Raw genomic sequence first — 25,591 nt, forward strand, 5'->3', positions numbered from 1 at the left:
ATGCCTCAACAAATGAAATGGATTTGTAAAAATGTTACACGGGGAAAAAAAATACACGAGGCATTACACTTACACTGTAAAACAAGAAAACCCTTAATAAAATATATTATAAAAAAGAAAAAAGAAAGTTGGTGCGAGTTTTAATGTTTTCAGTCTACAGTTGTTTTAAACTTTAAAGTCTTAAATTATGGTTATTATTCTTTCTTATTGATAATTTTTCTTGTATCTTTTTAGCAAAATTGCTTTAACCATTAAAAAAACCCAAATAAACCAGTGTATACATTTTATGAAATAAACTTTGGTTGCTGCAACACTAAAAGATCAATTTCTTGCAAGTACAGAATGAAATCCTGGGAGAGCTGTTGTGCCCTAAGAGCACAAGCCCACAGCACTCTGCATGCATTAGGTAGGTTGTGTCCGTATATGTGCGAAGTCTCTAAATTTTCCTATTTCATTTAGGGAACAGGCATCCTGGCTCATCGAGGCAACAGGAGAATGTTAGCTTTGCTTTTAAGGCTTCCTTGATCCTCATTTGTTAGGCTACAGCACCCTCTTGTGTCTTCGTGCAGTCCCTGCACCCTCCTATGATTTCCCCCCTGCACCAACTTCAAAACAAGACCTCGGGGTCAAGGTGGTGAAGATGTCAACCAAGTGCATGGCAGCAACTGTGAAAAAAGTGCATCCCATGTTGAGGATCGCAAAACTTTAATCAAAATGTATCAAAAGATCTACAATGAGTAACCTAGCATGGAGAGAGCTTTCAATGTAGATTCCAAGACTGTTATTGAAAAAATTGCACAAATTTAAACCAAGCGATTTTAAATACATTCAAGTATACTATCATTAAATGCATCTTACTTTAATTACATCAGTATTTTCTTAAAATACAATGCATATGCTTGGGGGTAAGAAGGGGTTCAATACTGGACTGGTGGAAGGGACTCAGGAAGTGCTAATGGTCCACAGGTTGGGGTTGCAAATGCTTGCCTTGCCCTGGGCATTGGCAGTCCACACTATGCCCCTGCCCAGAGAGTCACTCTCCAAGCCCAAGGCAGAGGGAGATTAGGGGTAGCCCTAATTATCACCTGACTGAGAAAGAGGAAGGCAGTTTGTGTGTATGTGACACAGAGGAAAACAGGCATTGGACTTTGCATCAGAGGCATACTTAGGCTCTCTATCGCCCTTGGCAAGGAGCTGTATCAGCACCCCCCACCCCCAGTCCCTTATGCTCCTCCACCAAGGTGGCCAGAGGAGACTGCACTCCTCAGCCAGCCAGCCAGCCAGAGCAGTAGAGGAGCAGCTCAGAGAGTGTGCTAAGCCAGAGTGGAGGGGCATGATTTTTGCACCCCTTGGGTAGAGGCGGGTTTAGGGCAGCACAACTGGTTTCCCTGCACTGAACACTGAGCCGGGGGGGGGGGCACTGCAAGGTGTCACAATGAAGACTCGGTGAACATGCCCAGGAAAACTAAGTGTGTCCAATGCTGTTTTAGACCTCCGTAATAGGAAACTAGCCAAATGAGTTGAGCAAGCAGTCCAGCCACATTATTCTGTGTATCAGGAAGGGTTAAGGACAGGCATCCCACGTACCCGTTGTTGTCCATGAAGGAGGACCACGCAGATAAGTGAGTGTCAGCATGGCCAGGGCAGGATTCTGTCCACTGAGGCCCAGGGCATGAGGGGCATAAGGCAGATGGCAATTCAGCCTGATGACTTGTATTACTACTGCAATACCATTTAAATGTAATGTGAGAAGAAATCTTAAGCTTGGATGATGGAGAGGAAAAAAACACACAGAATTTGAGTGCAAAAAATAAATATAAAATTTATTAAAACACCCACAATAGTTTAAAGATATCGGGAATAATACATTTCACAAACCTGTTGGTTGTGTAACATAATAAAATACAAATTAAAAAAAAGGAGGGTCCATATTTGCAATTTTTAGGCATCCTAAAAATAAATTTTCAGAGACACTGAAGGGAGAAGTGTGAAAGGAAAAAAAATACAGACAAGAGGGGGAAATTATACAAAATAAAATTATCAGCATAAATTTACCATACTAAGGATATCTACAGTTTAATACACAAGTCCTATTGCCTTGAGACATTGTAAAATCTACCATTTGTCAACCAACCCCAGATAAACTTCATTTCAAGTAGCCACAGTCACAAATCAACAAAGAAATCTTCAAGTGTGGTCCACAAGGTGGCCTCCACTGGAGGTCTCGTTTACCAAATGTGAATTCAAAGAGACAAGAAATCAAATACATTGAGAAGTTACAGCCTTCGGTTAACTAAACTGAATTAGTCTGCCAAATCCAACCTGTTTCTTTTCCTCATTTCTCTTAAATTTTTTTTAAAAAAATGTATTTAGAAGTCAGCTTTATACCTTTTTAATTAGTTTTACACGCAAAAAGGAAATCAAAAGCCAAAAGCCAGCTGGACAGCAGACGTTTTCCAAAGATTGAACAGCAGTGAGTAAACTCTAAACAACAGGTGTCAAAAAAGGAGGAAAAGGATGGCAAACAAAAATCACTTGTAAAATATATCCCTGATATTGGAGCAGAAGACAAAATTGGCCAATTTGCTTTACTATTCTTAGGCAAAAAAGAGAAACAACAATTCACATCTTGACCATGAAATATTCTTAATGCAGGCGAGACTCTTGTTGCATTCCACAGAGAACTGCCTTCCTAAGAGAATACAGGAATGTTGCTCTTTGCTAGTTACCATAAGATTTATAATTTGCTGTCTGGAAAAACAAGTCACATACTGTCCATGAAGTGGTAGAGCGCTAAGAGAAATATGCTGGGAATCTGTCCCAATCTAGCACCAACATCTCATCTTTGCCCCTGGAATCTGTTTCTTAGTCCACCCGGCGTTGTCATTTCTGCATTTTCAAAACTACTTAGTGGAGTAATCCAACTGGATGGCATATTTGAATAAATAATGCACTTTTTGCTGGCGGGGGGACGGGGTGGTGATGAATAAAGTCAGGATTTTGCTGTTCCCAGATCAAAACCTCATTGGAAACCTTTGCAAATTCTGCAGCAAAAAGAGTTTGAGAACATTCTATTGGGGCAGATTTTTTTAAACCAAATGTGCAGAAACTATTATTTGATTACTGATAATGTAGCTGCTTAAGATCTTATTTCTAAAAATGCTTTCCCATGTGGGCCATACGCTGTTCTGAGGCACTTCAGTAAAATCTACTGTTTACTGAAATGAAAGCACCACTCTCCCAGTTCACCTTTTTATTAGTTCTGTACACTGATTCCTCATTATGTTTCATTATTTTGAAAGTGAGAACTTGCCCAAGAATAGAACTACAAAGGCCATACAGTTTATAAGATGTCAAGTACAGTGTTGACGTAATAAAATACACACCTTGTTTCTAATATTTGTATCAATCCCATTAGCTATAACTGAATCACAGGTTGCCACAATACTCTGTTTCTGAGGTATTTTTTGTATGTATTGTGATAACAGCAAGCTTATTATATGATGAAAACCTGGCTTCTGTACACATTTAAAACAAGTCTTGTGAACAAAAGAGAGAGAGAAAAAGTGAAAGACAGAGTGAGAGTGAAAATAAATAGCACCAAAAAGGTATCTTGTAAAACTTTCAGACACAACTACTCACAAATAGCAATATACAAAGAAAAAGCCATCATAAAGTAGCAGAATGAAGCAGGCATTTTAGACTAAAGGGTAGCAAATCCATGTTTGGCCAGACCCTGTTTCCCTTCTCCACTATGAACCTTCAACAGGTTGGGTCCGTTTTCAATATTAACATCTATAGAATATACCTGTTTACACTGAGATGCAGATGTGGTCCAAGAAGGATTTTTCCTTGATTAAGGAATGCAGGACTAAGTCATAACTTTTTGCTGTTAACTATAAAAGCAAGCAAGCAAGCAAGCTGGAGAAGACGCAACTACATTGCTTTATAAATAGCTGCTCTGTCTTGGAGTGACCTCAAAACTTCCAATTCAGCACCCATTGTTTTTGCATAATAATGACCAATACAGAATGTTACATATACCTGCACCACGCACACCTGCTAAATCGGCACAAGTGTTATCTCAAAGTAGTTTGTAGTACCTTATTTTCCAGCTGCTTAAGGAAAGCATTTTAAATTTTACTTATTCATAGTTAAACTTCCTTTGAGCTTGATCCCAGAAGCCCTTTTCACTGGTGGTAGTTTTGCCAGCACCTGATTCCATTGAGCGAAGTAGGACTAGTAAAAAGATAACTCTCAGCATCTGATCCTAAGCTGTGCTGCTCCATTTATATCAGCTAAGGACCTAGCCCTAGGATGTGGATAGTTGTCATTTATACCAAAGTAACCTCTGCTGGATCTACACACATGTAAATGAGCTAAAAATTATGTAGCTGTAAATTTCAGACTCAGAGCATAGACTTTAAAAAAAACATGTATTTAAAACATTGAAACTTTCTATTATCAGTTAATTGTACAGTTCTCTGGTTTGACATATACTGTAGCACCATAGCAAGATGGAATCTGGCAAAAACAAACAAGCCCAAACACCCTTTTTTAAAACAAACCCACCAAGATAGCACCATTTCATCAGAAGATTTCGGTTATTAAAATTTGTGTCTTTAGCCTACAGTGCAGGCATTGCATCAGCTAAAGCAACTCAGGGCTTCTTTGCTCATTTTTCTCTCTCTCTGCCTTTCTATGGGACACAGTTACAACCTATGATAAATAAAAAGAAGGGAGCTCGCTAACTCTACTGATATATTAGGATAACCTCGTGTCTCCCTGATGCAGCTCCTCAACTGTCTGCTAACCAGAGACAGCAACACAACATTCCTGTTACACACACACAAAAGTTCATAGCAAGTTCACAAGCAATGAGCCTTTTTGTCACCTTCCCAAACTGGACCCCCTATATGCAGAATTGTTCCTTTGCCTTCTATACTGTTTGGTCCATGCATTTTTTCTTCACAAATAATTATTTACCATGATCTGCTTGAACTCTTGATTAACCCAGAAGAGTAAGCACCCCAAAGGAAATATTTTTAAACAGATGACACTCACGGTGGCCCAGTAGCTCAGCAAAGCATACAGAGGAAGTAAGAATCCACTTAAAGAAGGGACCTTAACCGACCCAAATTTCTCCCAGGGAAGTTTAAGGGGAGTTTGCTAATAACTTCAGCTGGAGCACCACTGGATCCCTTTTTCAAGATTTTTTTCCCAGGGATTACAGTTTTGTTTGTAATTTTAGCACCATTAGCTATTATGATTGAGGGCTAGTTGCTATTAACTTGTTTCATGTCACTACCCAAAAAAAATACATTTCAAAGAAATTTCTCACTACCGTCCTGCAGAAGTTGCTTTGCCTTTGAGAAGGGCTGCAGTCAGGATTCATGATTTCTGAAAAGGCCAACATGATGCTCAAGGCCCTGGTGGTCTTGGCTTCCCACACCTCACAATAGGATGTTCAGTGGGCATATAGAGATGTACGAGCTAAGGCAGCCTTAGTTTTGTGCTCTCCAACTCCCATCACCTATGACCATGGACTGTGCTGGCCGGGGTTGATGGGTCCTTCAAGGGCACCAGACTAGGGAAGGCTGCTCTATGCAACAAACAGCATAATTAAGCTCACAAACGTTGCTGCAGACTGAGGGAGACCTGCCATAATGGCACATCCAACTTCCTATGACTGAGAAGTGTAATCATTTTTTAGCACTACCCCGTTGGCTTTAGAATGGTCGGGCCAACGTGGTGCCCTTAAGACACCTTTTACAAGCACCTTTGTAAATAAATACATATCTGTTTCCATTTACTTTTCTAAATGACCCTGACCACAACAGGAGCTGTAATTGTCCATGTGCAAGCAAAAAGATGACTGCCAGATAAAATAATTCTTTCCCCCCCCCTTTTTTTTTTTTAAAGCAGGAGTAGATAATCTCTGCACAGTTCTATTCATAAATCTGAGGCATGGTAACTTTTCCCAACAACTGAGATTCGAGGTAGGTTATATACGTAGTGAGAAACAACCTCAGATTGCACCCTACTCGTAAATATACTAAGTACATCAATTTATTCAGGATTTTGAGAGTCAGGAGTTTTGCCTTTACTTCTAGCAGCCTTGTTTTAAAGTGTGCATATAACGTATGTGCTGCAGAAAATTATGGTGGCATTCACATAATGCTGCTATAGATTTAATACTGCCATTGCCAGAATCAAATAGCATGTGGATTGCCTCCTATCTGCACCAAGATCAACCAATTATACTGGCAAACACCTGGCACAATGGGTTTGGAGAGCCAGATTTTTATTTTTATTTTTTAAAAAGAGAGAGAATCTCAGTCCAAAGGTCTTAGAGAAACCCATCTAAGATGAAGCAAATGAGAATTTTGCCTTAGACACACAATTTCAATAGGGAACAATTATTCCAGTTTTATTCACTCTGGACTTGTGTCAGTGCGAAGGGAAAGCACCATTTGGTCCTTTGGATTATTTGTGAGACACAAATAAAGGACTTGCCCTGCCAATTCGTTTTTCTCCTTTTCTCTATTCCTATTGTGAAAAAAACAGTGGAAATGGACACAGTCAAATTTGGAATAATTCATTGGTCTTCCTGCGTTGCCACCTTCTGACTCCCAAGACAGCTCCTGTTCTTTAAACTTGCCTCTACAAAAAGGTATTTCCCTCATCCAGCGATCTTAAGGGCACCACTGCTAGGTCAGAAAGTTACAGCTCCAGAGCCACATTATGCCGTGATCAGACAGCTCAGAAAAACCCCTAAACGGAAGCTGAACACACAATAGGATTTCAACAGGTCAGATACACAGCCACACCTCCCTTCCCACATATATTACAATTTCTTGCTCTCCAAAGTCATGCAAATGAAGCTTCCAAGGCACCCCTGCAACACCTTTAAAATAGGAAAGTCAAATGAGACGTTAACAAGGAAATTACAGTAACCAAAAAACCAAACTAAAATCTTTTTGGAAAGAGATACAAGTCCAATGCTTTCCCCCAACTACAGCCGGCTAACGGATCCATTCTACATTAGTCAATAGCAAGCAGCCATTGGCCTAAAAAGCCTGAGAAGATGGAATATGTGGTGATTTAACTGAGGGCTGGAGCTACATGCTTATGCAGAGACCTCCTGGATTTGGACCACATCAGACTTCAGATAGCAGACGCCTCAACATTAAATAGAAATAAACAACCCTCACTGCATGCAGAAATCTAAAATAACAGAGAGAAAGCTGTTCCACTTTGTGTAGTTGTTTATGGGGTGAGGGACCACGTGAATCTTTAAAGAAATGTGATTTTTCCACCTGAAGCCTGAAGTGGTATAATCGAGGCAGACCTACTAGTCCATGATTCGACAAACATGTAGAATGGCCTTCAGAGCAGTCCCACTGAAATCAATGGCTGATTTACAGAAGTGGGGGATCGGGCCTTGCATGGGACGACATCACTATCATCCTATGACATTCAGAACATTTCCTATAAATCTGACTTGGAACAATTCTTAACAAGAAGCACGATGCGCTCATGGGTATGCATATGAAATCAATTATCATTCATTGATTTTCCCCTTGCCAAAAAAAAAATTATCTTTACAGAATACAGTAAAAACAAAAAAGGACGGAAAAGCATGTTAAATATTTTGTTTCTATTTACATTTCTCCCGCAATAATCTGTTTTAAAACATACTGCTCTTCAAGTTATTGGGTATTTTTTTTTCTTTTAAATCTTGGTGAAAGTGCTTTTTTAAAAAAATCTTTCTCTATTTACAGTTTAAAATCAGAACCACATAAAACACTCAGGATGCTGTATAGAGATCCTGGTTTTGTTTTGTTTTGTTTCCTGTTCCAGCGCGTGAGGATTGAGAAGGTTCCCTAGTAAACAAAATGCTATGTACAGGTTTTAATTTGCAAGCCGTTTTTTTTTTTTTCTCAAAAGGCACCTGTTAAGTGCAGAAGGAGGTGGCCAAGGAATAATCAGTTTCAGATCTCGAACGTGTTTGATCTTCTGGCCTTCTGCAGTGTTGAGAAATCGCATGCACAGGCTTATCAAAGCCATAGGGGACCTACTCTGCTGAAGGAGTTAGACCTCCCATTTTTTCTACAGAAAGACCCGTAGTATAAGGCAGCAAAATACTCTTGCACCCATTGCCAAAAGAGTTGCCGCCACCCAATCTGAAGATGGCACCCATTTTGAGGAGACGCTTTGAAGGTGCTGCTTCAAGGCTGGAAGGTTCTACCCCCAATTCCAATGGAAGTTCGTGGAGATTTTCTGAGCAAATTTAGTGAGAGCACCTAAAGCCCAGCAGAGGGACTTCATCATTAACATTTTCCCAGTAAAGGATGAAATTCACACAATATGGAAAAGAACCACAGACACAAACTTCCTCCTACACAGCACTTCTGTCCTTGAGCCCTGTCCTATTAAGATTTTTTAAATAAAAACAACAACAACCAACCCTGATATAAGTAAACTTTTTGGTGTAGTTTAAATAGTACAAGGGTTCTGAATTAGAGTGAATTTCATCCTAATTTAGGGAAGATTTCCTATGATCATTTTAGCAACACAATGCTTCTGTCGAGGGGAGGCCTGACTTCAGAGAGTGTTGCCACTTACGTGAATCAGCTATTCTTAAGACAACTTGCATTAATGATGGGGAAAGAGAGGTTAACCTTAAAAAGGTGTGATTCAAAGTTTGAAAAGCACCAGCTGTTTTGCAGTAATCAGTTATCACATAACGTTGATATTTCCTCTTTAAAAAATGGCACAAGAAAAAATAAAACTTACAGTAAGCCAATTTCATTTTTGCATTTGAAAATGTCCACGTGTAAAGGTTGGTGTGTGTGGACATTTTCATTTGGTAAGCATGCACCTTTTGAAAACACAGCACAAAGGAGATCTATTGTGTCCTTCCTTTTCATTGGACTCTGCACCAGAGATGATAAAAAGAGGTTTGCCATGATGGTTTCTTAAAGATACAGGAGCTCAGCCCGAGATACTTTTGTTTCCAGAATGGCTTTTCTTTTCCCACTACAGAATAAGAGATTCAAAAGTGAGGCGGACATCAGTTCGAAATAGTCAGGCCTAGCCTACAGAAAAATTAAGTGTGGATGGTTACACTGTATGATAAATTTGGCAAGAACCGAAACATTGCTAAGTGCTATTCTGTGAGTCCCACAGAGTGAGACATGAAAATCAACAGGTCACCTCCTGGGCAAACACAGCACCTTCCAAATATTGTTTTAAGATGCTTCTCTTCTACCCAGTCCTCCCCACCTCCCCTTCTCCTTAAATCTGTCCCTTTCTCAGTTCCTTCCTTCATGAATTTAACTGGGTAAGATATTTATGCCAAAACAGTTAATGGAGAAGTTAAACTAGCTCAATTTTACACAGGCTGCACAGCTGCTGCCTCTTGCCTTGGCAAAACAACTTCATTCAAGAACTTGCCTTTAAATAAAAACGTAACCTCACGCAGTGGCAGAAATAATATCTTTATCTTCATTCTTTTCATTTCCACCTCCTCTGAAACTGGTTAAAGTTAGGCCATAAGCTCACAGCAAACCTGACTTTGCAGTGGTTTACACGACATAATTTTTACACAGACAGCAACGTGTGCCAGCTGCACTCATGCCAGAGGACTGGTACTCCCCTGAGATGCTCTAGGCAGACTCAGTTGTCTTGAGGACTGAAACAGGCAAATTGGGTCACCTTTTTACAGCTTTCCCACTGTGTGAATCCATCTATTCTGTTGGGGGCCCCTCCCAAGTTAAGAGAAGTGTCACACAAAATTTTATGCTCTGTTCAAAACCAATGAGGTGGAAACTGTTGCCTATTTGTAGTCTCTTGTCTTCTCTACTTAATTCTTCCACCAACCTTTTTCCTTCCTGGAAGAGATCTACTAAATCTCTAAGAAACCATCACACAGCAAATTATACAATTACTTTAATTGTAAGTCTTGGTTTCTGGGAGGTCTCTAAAGTGAGATTTCTACCCCACTTGGATGTGATGGATGGTGCAGATTCTTATTGGCTTAGGGTGCAGCTGAGTTTTAAATTTTGCTTCTATGTCACATAATCCCCTTCAGAGTTGTAATAATTTCTGTTAAAAATCCAATATACACATGTGTATTTGGAATGGAATTAAAAAGCTCTCCTTTGCGAAAGGACACTACAAATTTCTCTTGCCATTATCATGATGTACAGATTAAAAATGCACAGATATAAATATTTTTAGATTACTGAAAAATGTTAACAGCAATAAGTTTCTTCAGCTCAACTCCCAAGTGCAGATAATATACTGGAAATGTCACACTTGGCCTGGCTTCGTATTTCTCTCCGACACACGAAGGAAAAAGCACCACAAACCAGCACTGTGTTCCAGTGCTGCAGACTTTGAGGTAAAATGGCCCCATGCCAGCTGCGCTCTGCTCAAATCCAGCGACTGTACGGCCCAGTTACCTTGGTGTAGGCATAAGAGGACACAGTGATAGCTGAGTTTGTTGGGATGGCGAGGGCCTGCCGGGTTGGGACAGTGTCTTTCTTCTCCTTCTGCTGGGGCTCAGTGGCCAAGCTGCCTCCCCATTTCCGCTTCTTGCCATAGGCTTTGATGTCCTGCTGGAGCCCAAGCCTGGCTGCCTCCTCCTGCCTCGCCCGGGCTCTCTCTGCCAGCTGTTTCATCTTTGCTTCCCAGAGGGCAAGTCCATGATTGGGCTGGTTTAAGTTCTTGTGCTGGTAGAAGACCAGGGAGATGCGTGTGGGGTGACACCGGTTGGGCTTCTTCAGCGGGGTGGTGGCATGTAGCTCTCGCCTTGCGCACTCTATGAGGATGGAGCCGTGGGCCGGAGCCACTGCCACCCCACCAATGTTCTCATCCAGAAAGTTGTGTTCACTGTCTGACCACACCTCTTCATCCTCCTCCTCTTCTTCCTCCTTGATGCTCTTTTCGGGTGTCTCTTCCATGCTGTCATCTAAGCTGAATGAGTCCCATGGCCTTTCTTCCTGGCCAGCATCCAGAAGCATTGTACCACCATCGGCTTTCAAGGAAGGGAATGGCTTCTCCCCACACACACCTGATGCCACAGAGGGCAATGAGCCAAAGGAACCCCATGGTCTGCTGGGTAATCCTGTGCCCGGTGTAGGAGTCCTCCTGTCATCTGCTTTGGCAGAACCCCAAAGTTCATCTTGAAGTCTGGAGTTTCCCTTGATGGAACCAAAATTCAGCTGCCCCAAGTTCCAGGGCTTCTCCTGAAGGTTTGAATTCACTGAAAAGGCTGAAGAGTTCTCGTTGACTTTGCAAGGGCTCCATGATTTCCCCAGCACATCAGGGCCAGGTGGCAAAGGCTGTCCTTCTGTAGGAAACATATTCCACTGTTTTTCCAAGAGGTGGGACTGTGGTAACCTGGTAGCATTTGAGTGGGAACCAAACAAGCTGGACTTATTCTGTGTGTTTGCATTGAGAACGCCGGCATTGTCATTGGGTGTAAACATGTTCCAAGGGCTCTCAGCATGACTAGTCCTGTCCGAAGGGGACTCATTTCTGTTGACTTTGTAAGGGCTCCACTGTTGTTCTGGGCCTCCATTCTGAGATGACATGGACAAATCAGATAGGTTCAGATTTGGATTTTGGCCATTAATAGCAGCCGCTCTCTGAAAAGACTCCATGTGTGACAAAGAGTCCATTGGTTCTTGCTTGATTGTTCGGTGATTGAAGCAGTTTGTGTTTTGTGCAAATGACAGGGCTTCTGCAGGGACAGAGTTACACCTCTGGGACACAGCCGTGGGCTTGCCTGAATGCCTGCTGGTTCTCTCATAGGTGCGCTGGTGGTGGTTTTTGTTTCGTACAGTGGGTGGGATTTCATCTAACTGTTCGGAATTCTTGTAACCATGGCTCAAGTTATTTTGCAACATTTGGACATCAGGCTTCTTCTCGTAGCTGGTGCCTGCCCAGGGTGCATTCCTTGTGTCACCGTAATTCAAAAACTGGGAGTGAAACATGTGATTGCTGGAAAATCCATAATACCCAAAGGATGGAAGAGAGAACTTTGAATGCAACCCATTCATGGAAGGCAGGTTAGGCTGTGCATAGTAGGAATGGTAGGAATAAACACTGTTCATGCTGTATGGGTCAGAGGGCCTGCAGTTCCCCAGCACCGAGTAGCTTTCCACGACAGCGTTCCCGTTGTACTTGAAAGTGTTGTAGTGGTTCTGAGGTTCCACTTTGATGGAAGGTTTGACTGACCGCTGGGAATGTCCACTTTTCAAAGCCATATCTGCAGATGCAAAACAAGAACCAATGTTAATTTGCAGAAACAAGATTGCTTCTTTGGCACAAGACCTTTGAAGAGCTGGGCCACTCTTCTGGCTAGCAGACTTCCTGTCCCTTGCCTGAGTGTCTAAGAACACCATTTAGGAGGGGGAAACTTAACCAAGTGGCTACACACACATTGTGATAGTCTGCACTATTCTCCTAAGTGGCAAAATTTGACCACTGCTTGGAGGAAGTGTGGAATGGAAATGAAATTTACAAATGAAAATAGTAATTGAGGACAGCAATCTTCCAGGAATAACTCATCTACCATTACCAGTCTTCCTCTAAGTTGTGCAGAAACTGTTTGTTTGCCATGCTCTTGAGCAGTGCTTTCCAATTGGTGGTGCCTTTGGAGTAAGTCGGGTGGCATGCAACTAACTCAAAAAATATTGTTCTAAAGTATCATTTCCGGATCCGATGCCCTTTGGATATTTGGGACTACAACTCCCATCATCTCCAGCCAGCATAGCCATGCCGATATGGCAGTGCAGGCTAGGGCTGATGGGAGTTGTAGTCCAAAACCTCTGGAGGGTCCCAAGCTGGAAAAAGCTGATAGAGAGTACACAGGCTGCACAGGAAAATGGTGAGGCCCAAATGGCCTAGCTAATAATCTGATTGGCACCCAAGAGTATGTCCCAGAATCCTTTGCTTGTGCCTAGCAGTGCCTCAACAGAGACATTGATTAATAAAGCATTCCCTTTTTTTTTAAGAATAATTTTTTATTAACCGACCAATCACATCAAATCAAACCAAATTACATACATTCCAAATTACACAGCCGAATTTTAAATTTTTGTTGGGGGTACCCATATTTCAAGTTTCGAAGGGGATCCAATCAACTTCTTGCTTCTTACTGCTGTTTTAATGTCCACAAATCTAATCTTATGATGTTCACAGTACTATCCAGTCCTTTCTTACTGTTTTCCCACATCTCTTGTTGTTATTTTCATATATTTTGATTAATAAAGCATTCCCAAAGGGCAGAAACTTTGAAAACTATTGATCAGACTGCATCCCAACAGCAGCTGCGTAGGAAACCTAACCAGATTAGCACATCAAAAGCATAAGACAAGTGGCCTTCTCAGCTCCCAGCCCCTGTTGCCCTCACCTGCATCCTGCTGAAGTGGTGGCATCTCAAAAACCTCCTGCTTGATTTTCTCAGGTGTAATCAGCTTCTCCTTCTGCATTTTCTTTTTCTCAGCAGCTGCCTTCCTGGCTTCCAGCTGCCTCTGCCTGCAAGACTTGGCTGGCTCAGGAAGTTTCCTCACCTCTCTGGGGAAGGAGGTGAGAACCTGGATTGCCCCCGTGCCCACCTTGGCAGCCTGATTCTCCTCGCTGCCAAACTCATCGGTGGGGGACATTTTATACAGTGGAAGGACATGCAGCTGTTCATCCTCAGGGATCCTCCCAGTGGTACGATTGTCTTCTTTTGTCAAGGTACACACCTAAAGAAGTGGCCAGACAACACACAGGGAGTCCCAGTTAGCTACTTCAATGGGGACACACAAAACGGCAAGGCCAGAGTCTATAAAGTGACTTCAGGCATGCCTAGAAAAATGAGAATTTCAAGATGGCATATCTATTGCCAGATGGTTGAACAAATACTTTTACTTTACCTGAGCCAATTAATCACGGGTTATACATTTAGGTCAAACTGATGTGATGAGATAGAGCTGTGAATAGTGTAGTATGAATTTATAATATATACTATGATAGGCAGGCTACATGTGGGATAAAAAGAGTGTGTGAAAGGATAGGATACTGCTAGAAGAATCTGCTCACTCAGACTGTCTAATGAATGTGTCAGGAATGTTTGTTTTGTTTTGTTTTGTTTTTGTTTGTGTGTATATATAACAAAACATAAAAAATATAATAACAGATGGCGAATAAAATGAAATAAAAGTAGAGTAAAATGTGGTATCTAAAGCTAAACATGAAGGAAAAGATTGCCACACCAAAATCAAACATAATAAATTAGTATCACAAAGTTCCAAGTAACACAAATGGATTTGCATTCTCCTGTACCTTTTACTCCACTCCAGTACATTATGAAAAGGCTCCGTTTCAAAATGAAGATGTTTCCTTGTTGTCTACCCTCTCTAGTTCTCACCATACATGTAAGCTTAACCACACATACTACGTCCCGTATTTTAGTTATCCATTCTCTCATGGATGATGTTCTCCTTTTTTTTTATTACCCAACTTTGACAAAGAAATCTTCTGGCAACAGTTAACAGAAGTTTAGTTATGAAGGGAAAGACAATTATCCATCTTTTATTGTATTTCTTAATGTTTCAGCAGATGCCCTAGGCTTTTTCTTCTCCCAGAAAACTGTCCCTAGTTTTGGGCATGCCTTTATTATACTTAGGTCTACTTTGAGTGGAAGATTTAAGAAGAAGAATAGTATTTTGGGAGGTATCATAATCTTAACTGTTGCCATCTTTTTCCATCTAGGAGGTTTGCATTAGAGTCCATCTTTCTCATTTATTTATCATGATTATATTTGGCTAGTTTTTCTACCTAAATACCTTATAGGGGGTTCTGTGACAATAATGTTTGTGCAGGAGGCAGCCTGTTCTTCTCTCTGAATTGGGCAGCTCTGATAACAGAGGCCTGCTTCCCCTCTGGGAAGATGACTTAATTTCTGTGTGTGTATAAAGCTAAGGAGAGGAAATGCCTGTGTATAAGGCTGTGTAATTAATAGGCCTATGGACTAAACCAGGCATAGGCAAACTCGCCCTCCAAATGTTTTGGGAGTACAGTACAACTCCCATTATCCCTGACCACTGGTCCTGTTAGCTAGGGATGATGGGAGTTGTAGTCCCAAAACATCCAGAGGGCTGAGTTTGCCTATGCCTGGACTAAACCTTTGCAGATTCCTCAGCGGCCGCTTATTTAACCAGTTAAAGCTATCCTGAACACCTCAACTGATGTGGTTAATTGGAGAAAACCCACTATGACAGGTAAAGTATTAATAGCAGCTATTAGAGTGGGAGGGGATCTAGAGTGGGCAATATGGCAGGCAAAGGGTTAACCTTAACTCCAAAACTGTTTTCCCATTGAAAACCACCAGCACCCCTCTAGCTTGGGGGTTATTTCTACAAGTTAAGCAAACTGGGGGGACGACACACATTCCCTCCTCTCAGCTCCCCCCCCCCCACTGTAATCTCAATCTGAATTCCTCAAGAGCTATTTGCTTTGTTTTTAATTGCAAGGTATCTTAGGGATGGTGGAGAAATTCCATCTTCCTGATATGAACTGACCTGATGTAGAACATGGGAAAGAGGAAGTAGCCTTATTGGTCCAGCTAGCTCAGTACTGCCCGTGCTGATTGGTAGTGGATCTCAAGGCTTTCAGACAGGAGTGCCTCCCATCCCCCAATGATATGCCAGGGAGCTTTTGCTTGCACAGCCAGCGCTCTACCAGTGAGCCACGGCCCTTCCCCGACAAGTGTGCAGATTGTAACATCACTATCCCGTGGATTTTGCACTGCTCTGAATATTGCAAAACAATCCTTGGCTCACAACATTTACAATGGGGCATTTTAAAATGTGGTATCTTGAAAGAAAATGTGTTTAGAAATGGGTATTTGAAGCACATATTGAAACACTTTTAAATAAAAAATGCTAAAGCGAGACACCATGAGTATATGGCTGAATGCCTAACGTAAGAACATATGCTGGATGAGACCACTGGCCCATCTAGGCCAGCATTATGTTCTCACAGGGGCCAACAAGATGCTCCAAAGGTAAACCCACAAGCAAGACTTGAGCACAAAAGGACTCTGCTCTCCTGTGCTTTCTAGCAGCTGGTATTTAGAGAAGCACTGCTGCCTCCAACTGCAGAGCCATCGTGTATTGTGGACATCAAGAACCTTCTCCTCCATGAATCTTCCAACCAGCAAACATGACACAGATCACAGATACAGATAGGTAGCCGTGTTGGTCTGCCATAGTCAAAACAAAACAAATTCCTTCCAGTAGCACCTTAAAGACCAACTAAGTCAGTTCTTGGTATGAGCTTTCGTGTGCATGCACACTTCTTCAGATACACACCATCATCCCTAGCTAACAGGACCAGTGGTCAGGGATAATGGGAGTTGTACTGTACTCCCAAAACATTTGGAGGGCGAGTTTGCCTATGCCTGGTTTAGTCCATAGGCCTATTAATTACACAGCCTTATACACAGGCATTTCCTCTCCTTAGCTTTATACACACACAGAAATTAAGTGTGTATCTGAAGAAGTGTGCATGCACACGAAAGCTCATACCAAGAACTGACTTAGTTGGTCTTTAAGGTGCTACTGGAAGGAATTTGTTTTGTTTTGACAGATCACAGAGTCATCCATCCATCCTCATTCAGGCATCATATTTCATTTCCTTAAGGTGGACTTCTCCAACCTGGTGCCCACCAGACGCTGCTGGATTACAACTTCCGTCAGCTCCAACCAGGAGAGTTGTAGCCAAACAACTGGAGGACACCAGGTTGCCAAAGGTTGTCTTAAGGCCATGTGCTCCTTTAATTTGGGTCTCCCTGAGCTGTGTTTCAGTTTCTGCTTCACTTTCACACAATAAAGACAAAGTATCTTTGCTTGGCCAACAAGCCTCCTACTCTTCCTTCCACAACTGCAGTGACACCTTCAAGTGGATTACGTCAGAAAGTTTCCATGGATTAGAGTTCATTTAGTCAAATGCACAAAGTCAGCTGCATCTTAAGTCGGCTGATGGAAGCAGTTGTCCAAAGCATTCGGAAAGTTCAATGTTGGTGAAGAATGGCTTACAAGAATCTTAGCAGCTTTGCTGTAACAAGCTAAGACAGCCACCCCTGTGGAACTTTCCAGAAAGAAATGCAAAAAGAAAAAAAAGGAAAAACACACACATACACTAAAACCAAAATGAGAGCCAGATGTAGTGGTTAGAATGTTAGACTAGGATCTGGGAGAGATCAGGGTTCAAACCTCCAGCCATGAAGTTCACCTGGTGACTTTGTGCCACTCACTGCCTCTCAGCCCAACCTGCCTCACAGGATAAAAATATAGGGGGTGGAATCATGTATGCCACCTTGAGCTCCTTGAAGAAAATGAATGCTGTTATTGTATCATTTATGCAATGAATAATTAATAAAATGAGCGATGATGCTTCCTTACCACAGTACACCCATTGTAAAGGTTATGCTGGTCTTTGTGAGCGTGAGCACAGAAGTCCATGCATGCTGTCACACCAGAGAAGGGCCTTCCCTCTTTCAGTCCAAGCCGGCAGTCTATTGCTATATCCTCATTTGTAACCTGATGAGAAAAGACAGCAACTCAAATCTTGGGAAAGACATATGGTTTGTTTGTTTATATTAATATGTAACTTTTAAAACCTGTTGTTGTCTTCTTCTTCTTCTTCTTCTTCTTCTTCTTATTATTATTATTAAATACAAAGCATGAAGTTGTACAAAACAAAACAAAACTCACCTAATTTCCCTAACCCTCCCTCTCCCCACAGAATACAGTCAGGAGTAGAATAAAAATAAGACGATACTAAAGTCACCCTGGAGTTGACATCAGATGGGGTTTAATTATTTTGTAACAATTGTCTTTCATACATTTTTAATTTTTGTATTTTATCTGTGTCATTTTAATTTGTGTAAGCCATCTGGGAGAAAGCGGGCTATAAATAAATGTAAATGTAACAACAGCAGCAGCAGCAACTCAAATGGCTTACATTAAAATAAAATAAAAACAACAAGTAAAAACACAGCAACACAAATAAAGGCTAAAAACATAGCTTTAGATAGGGAGCGGAGGCAGTACTACAGCTCCCACACCACTAGAGGAGACCAAAAGGCTGGGGGAAGGTAAAAGCCCCTGCCTCCAACCTAAAAGTGGGCAAAGATGGGGCTAGGCATGCCTCTCTTGGGGGGCATTTGTTAGAGCTGTAAAGGGACAAAGGGCTAAAATCTGAGGGCCAAGACAAAAGCAACAGCCACACTTTCAATGGACTACTGCAGTCTTTCTCAACCTGGTGCTGTCCAGACATTTTGGACTCCCATCAGCCCCAGCCACCAAAGCTACCCTCCCATTTGCCCAGGGGCGCCGACTTATAAAAAATATTGGGGGGGGGCGGGGGCCCATACCGACTTATAAAAAATATTGGGGGGCCCCAAGACCTCCAAACCGCTGCTGCTGGGGGAACGAAAGGGGCGAGCCCCGGGCTGCCCCGACCTTAAGTGAACCTGTGAGGGCCCGCCCTTTGCGGCAGCCGATTGGCTGCCACCGTGGGCGGTGAATATTAATGAGCTAGGGGGAATCCCCGCTTCTCGCGGGGCTGACGCCAGCCCCGCGAGATTGTTGATGGGTCGAGAGCCCGCAACCCCACCCCCTCTCTAGATCGGGAGTGGCTTTGTTTTAACTCATTACTGAATGTATTTTAAAAGGTAACTATCGTCAAACAAGGAAAATAAAAAATACCAACATAATTTTGTGATTTTACAAAGCATAATATAACTAATAATTTTCTTAAATTATTGGGGGGGGCACAGCCCCCCCAAACGAATTTTTGAGGGGGCGCGGGCCCCCTCAGGCCCCATGGAGTCGGCGCCTATGCATTTGCCCTGGAATCCAACATTATGCTGCCTGGAGCTGATGGGAGTTTCAGTCCAAGACTGGACTGTCCTTGAAAACAAGACTGCACTGCAGGGGGTTGGACTAAATGACCATTTGTGTCCCTTCTAACTCTAGAATTCTATGATTACACAAAGACCTGAACCTTCATTTACCTAGCCCCACCCTGGGCTCCATCTTTTGTTTGCTCAATATTTTTATACTGCCTTCTTCTAGTGCCCATCTGGTTCCCTCCAGACGCTGCTTCCATCAGCCCCAGGCAGTGCTGGACAATGTTTTGGGAGCTGAGTTGAGTTCCAACAACATCTTGAAGATGGGAGGCTGGGCAAAGACTGCTGTAAACCAGTCAAACCAGTATACAACGAATCAGAGCATTTCCTGCAACAGACCTTGGCAACAGCCTCATAGACAGGGTAGGTCAATGGTTCTTAAAGGCTGTGGCACACCAACAGGAGAGGATGGCAAGTGCGGTGGGAAGATTTGAGGATAATCAAAGAAACATTAAAACATTTCAGTATTGTATAGTATCATTTATTTATTGCAGAATATGGATAGATATCTTTTAACATGAGAGCAAGAGCATCAATTGATGCTACAAGCTCACGCCTCTCACTGTAGGATACATATCAAAGAGGTCCTTTATAATAATATTTTGGAATGACTTATGTTCTTATGTACAGCGGCGTAGCGTGGGTTGTCAGCACCCGGGGCAAGGCAAGTAATTTGCGCCCCTAACCCCTAACCTGCCGCCGCTGCCAGCTTCTTCTTGCTGCTGCCTGGGCTGGTCAGGTGTGGTTCTCTCCCGCGCTCAGCGCTGCGCTGGGCGGCCGCTGCACTGTCCCTCCCCCAGATAGTCCCTCCCTCGCTCTCTCTCCGCTCCGCACCGCAATACACGCCTGGCACCCTCCCCCTCCACAGTGGGCGGCGACCCGGCAGCTCGGACCGGATTCGCACAGCCAGCACTGCAGTGAGAGAGAGTGAGTGAGCCAGGTAGGGGCAGAGGGCTGTGAGTGCGAGCGCGCCCCCCAAATGTTGTGCCCGGTGCGGCTGGCCCCCCCTGCACCCCCCACGCTATGCCACTGCTTATGTAGCTGCATTGTTTTATACTTTCTGGATGTCCCGTGAGCATATCAAGTAGATGTGCTCAATGTTACCAGTCAAGCACTGCTAGAAGCTGGTCCCCACCCCACCCCCAGCCAAAAATTCAGTGTGGCACAAGCAAACTTTTATTCTGAAATATGGCCCAGAGAAAAAAGTTTGAGAACCACTGGGATCTATACCTAAATCGGCAGCACAATAATAACGAGAGCTGTATGGTGGGCCATTCCAGGTACCTGATTTTTGTAGGCCTGGGGTGCCAGCCTCCTATAAAGTGGGGCGACTTCTGTGGCCAGGTCCTGAAAGCTTCTTCTGAGAACTTCTTCCTGCAGTGAGAGATGGGAGAGTCATAGCTGCTCGTTGATGAGTCAGACTACCTAGTTCAATCTCCTATGCCCAGCAGCCAACAGCATCTCCCTGAGGCCCAGAGTCATTTCCTACCTCGCTGTCACCACCTGCGATCCTTTTTCATGGGAAATGCCAGAGATTCATTCAGGCTGGGACTTTCTGCACACAAAGCAGGGGCTTTTCTACAGGACAATAGCCTCTAACCCTTTCACCTTTTTTTAAATGGATCCATAGTAAAGCATTTCAAAGGAGCTGCATCAAAAACTACTGCTGGCAAGGACATTTCCAAAACAAGGGGTAATATTTCCAAGCGTTTCACCAAGACCCAGTCCTTTCTACCAAATATTAAAAGCTAGCATCATAGAGTTGTAGCCAAATGCCAGTCCTACTCACAGTAGACCCACCAACATTAATGGGCATGACAAGCTTAGGTTCATTCATTTCACTTGATCTACTCTGAGCAGAACCTAGTTGGATCCATAGTGATCAATAACCTGTATTATTTATAAGAACTGTGAACACCTTTCAAATGAGGAAGCAAGAAATTCATTCTGGAGTAATCAGTACAATGGTTACAATTCGTGATACAGTTTCCCTATTAGTGCCGCCGGCAGCCCCCTCCTTCAGTTCTTAAATATTTTTGCCATTAGGACAAATTCCAAAACTTTTTCCATCCACTTATTTCTGGTATGGTTTGTAGAGGCTACTTTCCAGCCCTTTCACGTTTACAAGAAGGAAGCAATGACTTGCTTGACCAAATGCAAGCAGGTATTTGGTCAGCCTACTTTTGGGGAAGTCTCACATGAACTTTGCCAGAATCCCGTGTCATTGCTCTTCTCCTTAAGAGATTCTGGTGAACCCTGGAGCCCTAATCCCCCTTGAAAAATGAACAAGCAAAACAAAGGGAGGCATGGTGGTGGGTGGGTGTCTCACTAACCTCTTTGGGGTTGTCTCCCTGAAGTCTGAATTTCCTGGGCGTTTTGCTTCGAGCGTATTTGCACCCATTGAAATACATGCTCCAAGAGCAGCCGAAGGAGAAAGAGGCACCGCAGGTGTTGGGGTCCTTGCCTTGACATGCGCAGGTCCGGCTGCAATGAACACAAAGGAAGGCATTTCAGATGCTGTCCACAGCAGCCAAGTGGAGCTACTGACCTGTGCTCTTGCCATTCCCAACCCACTGAATCTAAAGGTGTCAACCACAAATGAGTTGGGAAGGCCAAATCCCCCCACCAGGAGGAGCCCATCAAGGGAGCACAACCATAAACCAAAACTTGACCTCTAAAAAGCATTGACTTATAAAGCAGTTAAAGGGATTTCCTTTCCTTTCTAATAATGTGGGAGGTATGGGTTGTGCTCATATTAATGTGATGTGAAGTTTATTCCCAAGATTAACTCTTAATGTGCTTGCAACATAGTGCGTTAACTGTTATGTACAGTGGTGCCTCGCAAGACGAAATTAATTCGTTCCGCGAGTTGCTTCGTCTTGCGATTTTTTCGTCTTGCGGAGCACGGGTATTAACGGCTTTAAGAAAAAGGAAGCAAACCCGCAAGACATTTTCGTCTTGCAAAGCAAGCCCATATGGAAATTCGTCTTGCGAAGCAACTCAAGAAACGAAAAACCCTTTCGTCTTGCGCGTTTTTCGTCTAGCGAGGCATTCGTCTTGCGGGGCACCAATGTATACCTGTCTTATCAGTGGCTAATATGTTGCAATATTTTAATGAGCTTAAATCTTATGGTCTTATCTCTAAATAAGTATTCATAATCATGGGAGCTTTCTAACACACATAGCTACGATTTATTGTGTACAGGTAACTCACAATTGTGTACAGGTAACGATTTATTGTGTACAGGTAACATGTGCAGTTTCAACTTTACCTGGCTGAAGGCTGGCTGGCTAAAACTGAACAAACTGAATGCACAGAATGCAGAGAGCTTAAAAGCTATTTTTGTACAGGGTATTCTCCAGCACAGAAACAGCTTTTAAGCTCTCTGTCTTGCAGAGCTGGAAGAAACGCCTGGTACAGCCTAATAAAGGCCTCGCACAACAAGGACACATCCTGTTTCTGGCGTACCATATCAGGCCTACTGGAGCATTGAGTGGGCCAATTTGTACTGTTGAACCCTAAGAATGGACGCAGTACTACAGCTCACTTTTCCTAGACCAGGATGCTCAGCTTCATCACCCAACAGTATCTCCAGAAAACTTATCAGCTTGGCCCCCAGTGTCCACGACTGTGGTAAAAGACCTAATTACGCAGCTAAAAAACAAGAAAGCCCTAGGCATTGATCACCTGCCCCCAGAACTTTTGAAGTCCAATATTGACTGGTGGGCACCTCTGCTTGCGGCAATATTCTCTCACATTGATTCTTCTGGTTTACAGTGGTGCCCCGCAAGACGAACGCCTCGCAAGACGGAAAACCCGCTAGACGAAGGGGTTTTCCGTTTTGGAGGCGCTTCGCAAAACGAATTTCCCTATGGACTTGCTTCGCAAGACGAAAATGTCTTGCGAGTTCCTGCGGGGTTTTTTTCCTCCCCCCCCCTTTTCCTAAGCCCTAAGCCGCTTATCAGCTGATCCGCTAAAAGCCGCTAAAAGCGCTAATCCGCTAAGCTGTCAATGGGCTTGCTTCGCAAGACGAAAAAACCGCTATACGAAGAACCTCACGGAACGGATTAATTTCGTCTTGTGAGGCACCACTGTACTACCTGACAGCTGGGCCATTGCAGTAATCATCCCAATATTCAAAAAGGGGCCTACATCGGATCCGGCCAGCTACAGACCTATCAGCCTCTTGACTATAGTTAGTAAATTATATGCATAACACCTCCACAATAAATTAATCAACTGGATTGATGTTGAAGCTATCCTTGTGAAAGAGCAAGCAGGATTCAGGCAAGGCAGATCTACTATAGACCGTTGCTTAATCCTAGCCTGCCTCATAGATAAGTACACCAAGTATGCTGCTTTCACTGATTTGAAAGCTGCTTTTGAATCAATCTCACGAGTAAGACTATGGGCTAAACTGAACACCTCAAGCACAGACAAAAGATTATTATATCTGATTAACTGCCTTTATAAAGACACTGTGCTGAAAGTGCGTTGCTCTACAAATGGCCAACTTACAGGATCTGTACCAACCACAAAGGGAGTCAAGCAAGGATGCATTTTAGCTTCGGCACTCTTTAACCTATACATAAATGACATGGTCCAGTGCCTAACAACTCCAGAGTTCCATGCCCCTAAACTGGCCTCAAAACCAGTCTCTGTACTATTATATGCTGATGACGCGGTCCTCTTATCCCAAACAAAAATAGGTCTAATAAGATTGATAAGAGAATTCTCAGTGTATTGCCAGAGACAACACCTGGTCGTAAACTATCAGAAAGCCAAAGTTATGGTTTTCTCAAGAAAATATAGGCCCCACAGTTGGCGTATGGACAATCAGCCAATTGAACAGGTCAAAGCTTTCAAATATTTGAGCCTTATCTTCCAGTCCATGGGGTCATGGGGAGCACACCAAAATGTGCAAAAGAAAAAGCGTCCCAAAGTGCCAAGACTTTGACTTGCTTTTTCCATACAAAGGGTGGCAAACATATACCATCAGCCCTAGAAGTCTTCTAAACTAAACCCCTAGCACAGCTACTATACGGGGCTCAGATTTGGACTGGTAACCACCGTAGCACATTGGAAGCTGTTCAATCAAAGTTTCTAAGGCAGATTTTTTCTGTACCGCCATGCGTCCCAAACGCATCATTGAGACTGGAGGCAAGTCTCCCTTTAGTAGAAGTACGGACTTGGCAAAGAACTCTTAACTTCTGGCTCCGGCTAAACTCAAATCTCCCCCCCCCCCCGCCCCGGTTTACTATCCCTAGTACTTCAAGACTCCCATAAAAGTGCCTGGCTTAAAACCGTCTATGAAAAACTTCACTTTTGTGGCCTATCCCCACAACACCTACTCACTATGGGCCCAACTAAAGCAAACAGTCTAATTGGTCAACGTCTAAAAGATATCGAACATCTGAATAACTTGGCCACTATAAGGAAATTCTTCCCCATGGTATGTTCATTTTCCACCTCTCCATTTTGATTCTCTGGCCCCATATCTGCACAAACTTATTATCCCAAAATACAGGTGTGCTTTTACACTTGCAAGACTGGATGTTTTGCCATCTGCGGTACTTGAGGGTCGATTCCAAAAGATCCCGCCTGAGAAACGTCTTTGCCCCTGTGGAGATGGTAGCACCGAAACAGCGGCACACATCCTCCTGTCTTGCACTCTCTACAAAGACCTGAGGAATGAGATCTTCACCACACTAGTACTAACCATCCCAGGGCGCTCAACCACTGCCACAATGTTCTTTCTTCTATCAGATCAAAATGAGCAGATAACAGCAAAGGTGGCTAGGTTCATAGCAGGGGCAACCAGAATAAGGGCCACTAACTGACGGCTGATTCAGGACTTTAAATTGTGCTCTTATATCAAATTTCCTTTGATTTTACTGTTGCTGTGGCCACTGGCTAATGCGAATAAAGTCTTATTTTATCTCTGTCTTGCTTACTCTCTCATGTGGGCTCCGAGAGGCTCTCATGATGTCCCACACATCCCTATGAGAGCCTCCCGGAGCTGGTAAGCAAGGCAAAGAACTTAAAAATTAAAAAACCCTTTACATTGTGTGGGAGGGTTAAGGCCCATTTGGCACAACAGCTCCAGAAGGTAAAAGTGCTCTGGTGGGGGCGGTTCCGATGGTGTGGTTCTAGTATTTTTTGTCTCATGTCAAGATTGTTGTTTTTAAAAAAGGATTGCCAATTCCCATTATCACTGAATCTGATAATTTTAAGCAGGGAAGAGCTCAAAATGTTGGCCTGGAGGGGGTAAGTTTGATATGGACCCAAGGATCTTCCATTTGGCCCCTAATCAATGGTAGTCAGGGGAGAGAAGGAAGGAGGGAAAGCAGGAGAAACTTGTTAGTTTTTGAGGTAACATGTTCACCTCTTCAGGAGCAGAAATCAGGAGTCAATAAAGGACCTGCCTCTCCCCAGTCCAAGGAAACTTGCAGTAAATCAATTCCATTGCTCAGGAAAGTGAGGCAAACTTCATACTGCAGAGTAAACCATGGGCAAATAAACACACACACACACACAAGCAGAAGAGGGCTGTGGTTAGCTGCTTTGTCTCCTCCCGGCCAAGATCTCTGGGAAAATGCTGTGTCCCACCAGCC

General features: G+C 43.1%; 1 protein-coding gene across 1 annotated transcript in view; it reads right to left on the reverse strand.

Moving 5' to 3' along the window:
- Window positions 1-1,796: 1,796 nt before the first annotated feature.
- The window catches only part of TET3 (tet methylcytosine dioxygenase 3), a 105,965-nt gene continuing 82,170 nt past the window's right edge, over window positions 1,797-25,591 (reverse strand). The window contains exons 6-10 of the mRNA XM_081871516.1: window positions 21,310-21,460; window positions 20,261-20,350; window positions 17,466-17,603; window positions 13,427-13,763; window positions 1,797-12,280 (exon numbers count right to left, since the gene is read on the reverse strand). Of these exons, the coding sequence (XP_081727642.1) occupies window positions 10,440-12,280; window positions 13,427-13,763; window positions 17,466-17,603; window positions 20,261-20,350; window positions 21,310-21,460 (2,557 nt within the window). The 3' untranslated portion in view covers window positions 1,797-10,439. The remainder of the gene's footprint in view (window positions 12,281-13,426; window positions 13,764-17,465; window positions 17,604-20,260; window positions 20,351-21,309; window positions 21,461-25,591) is intronic.

The sequence above is a fragment of the Podarcis erhardii genome, assembly GCF_964252035.2.
Source record: "Podarcis erhardii genome assembly, chromosome: 7".
Classification (NCBI taxonomy): Eukaryota; Metazoa; Chordata; class Lepidosauria; order Squamata; family Lacertidae; genus Podarcis; species Podarcis erhardii.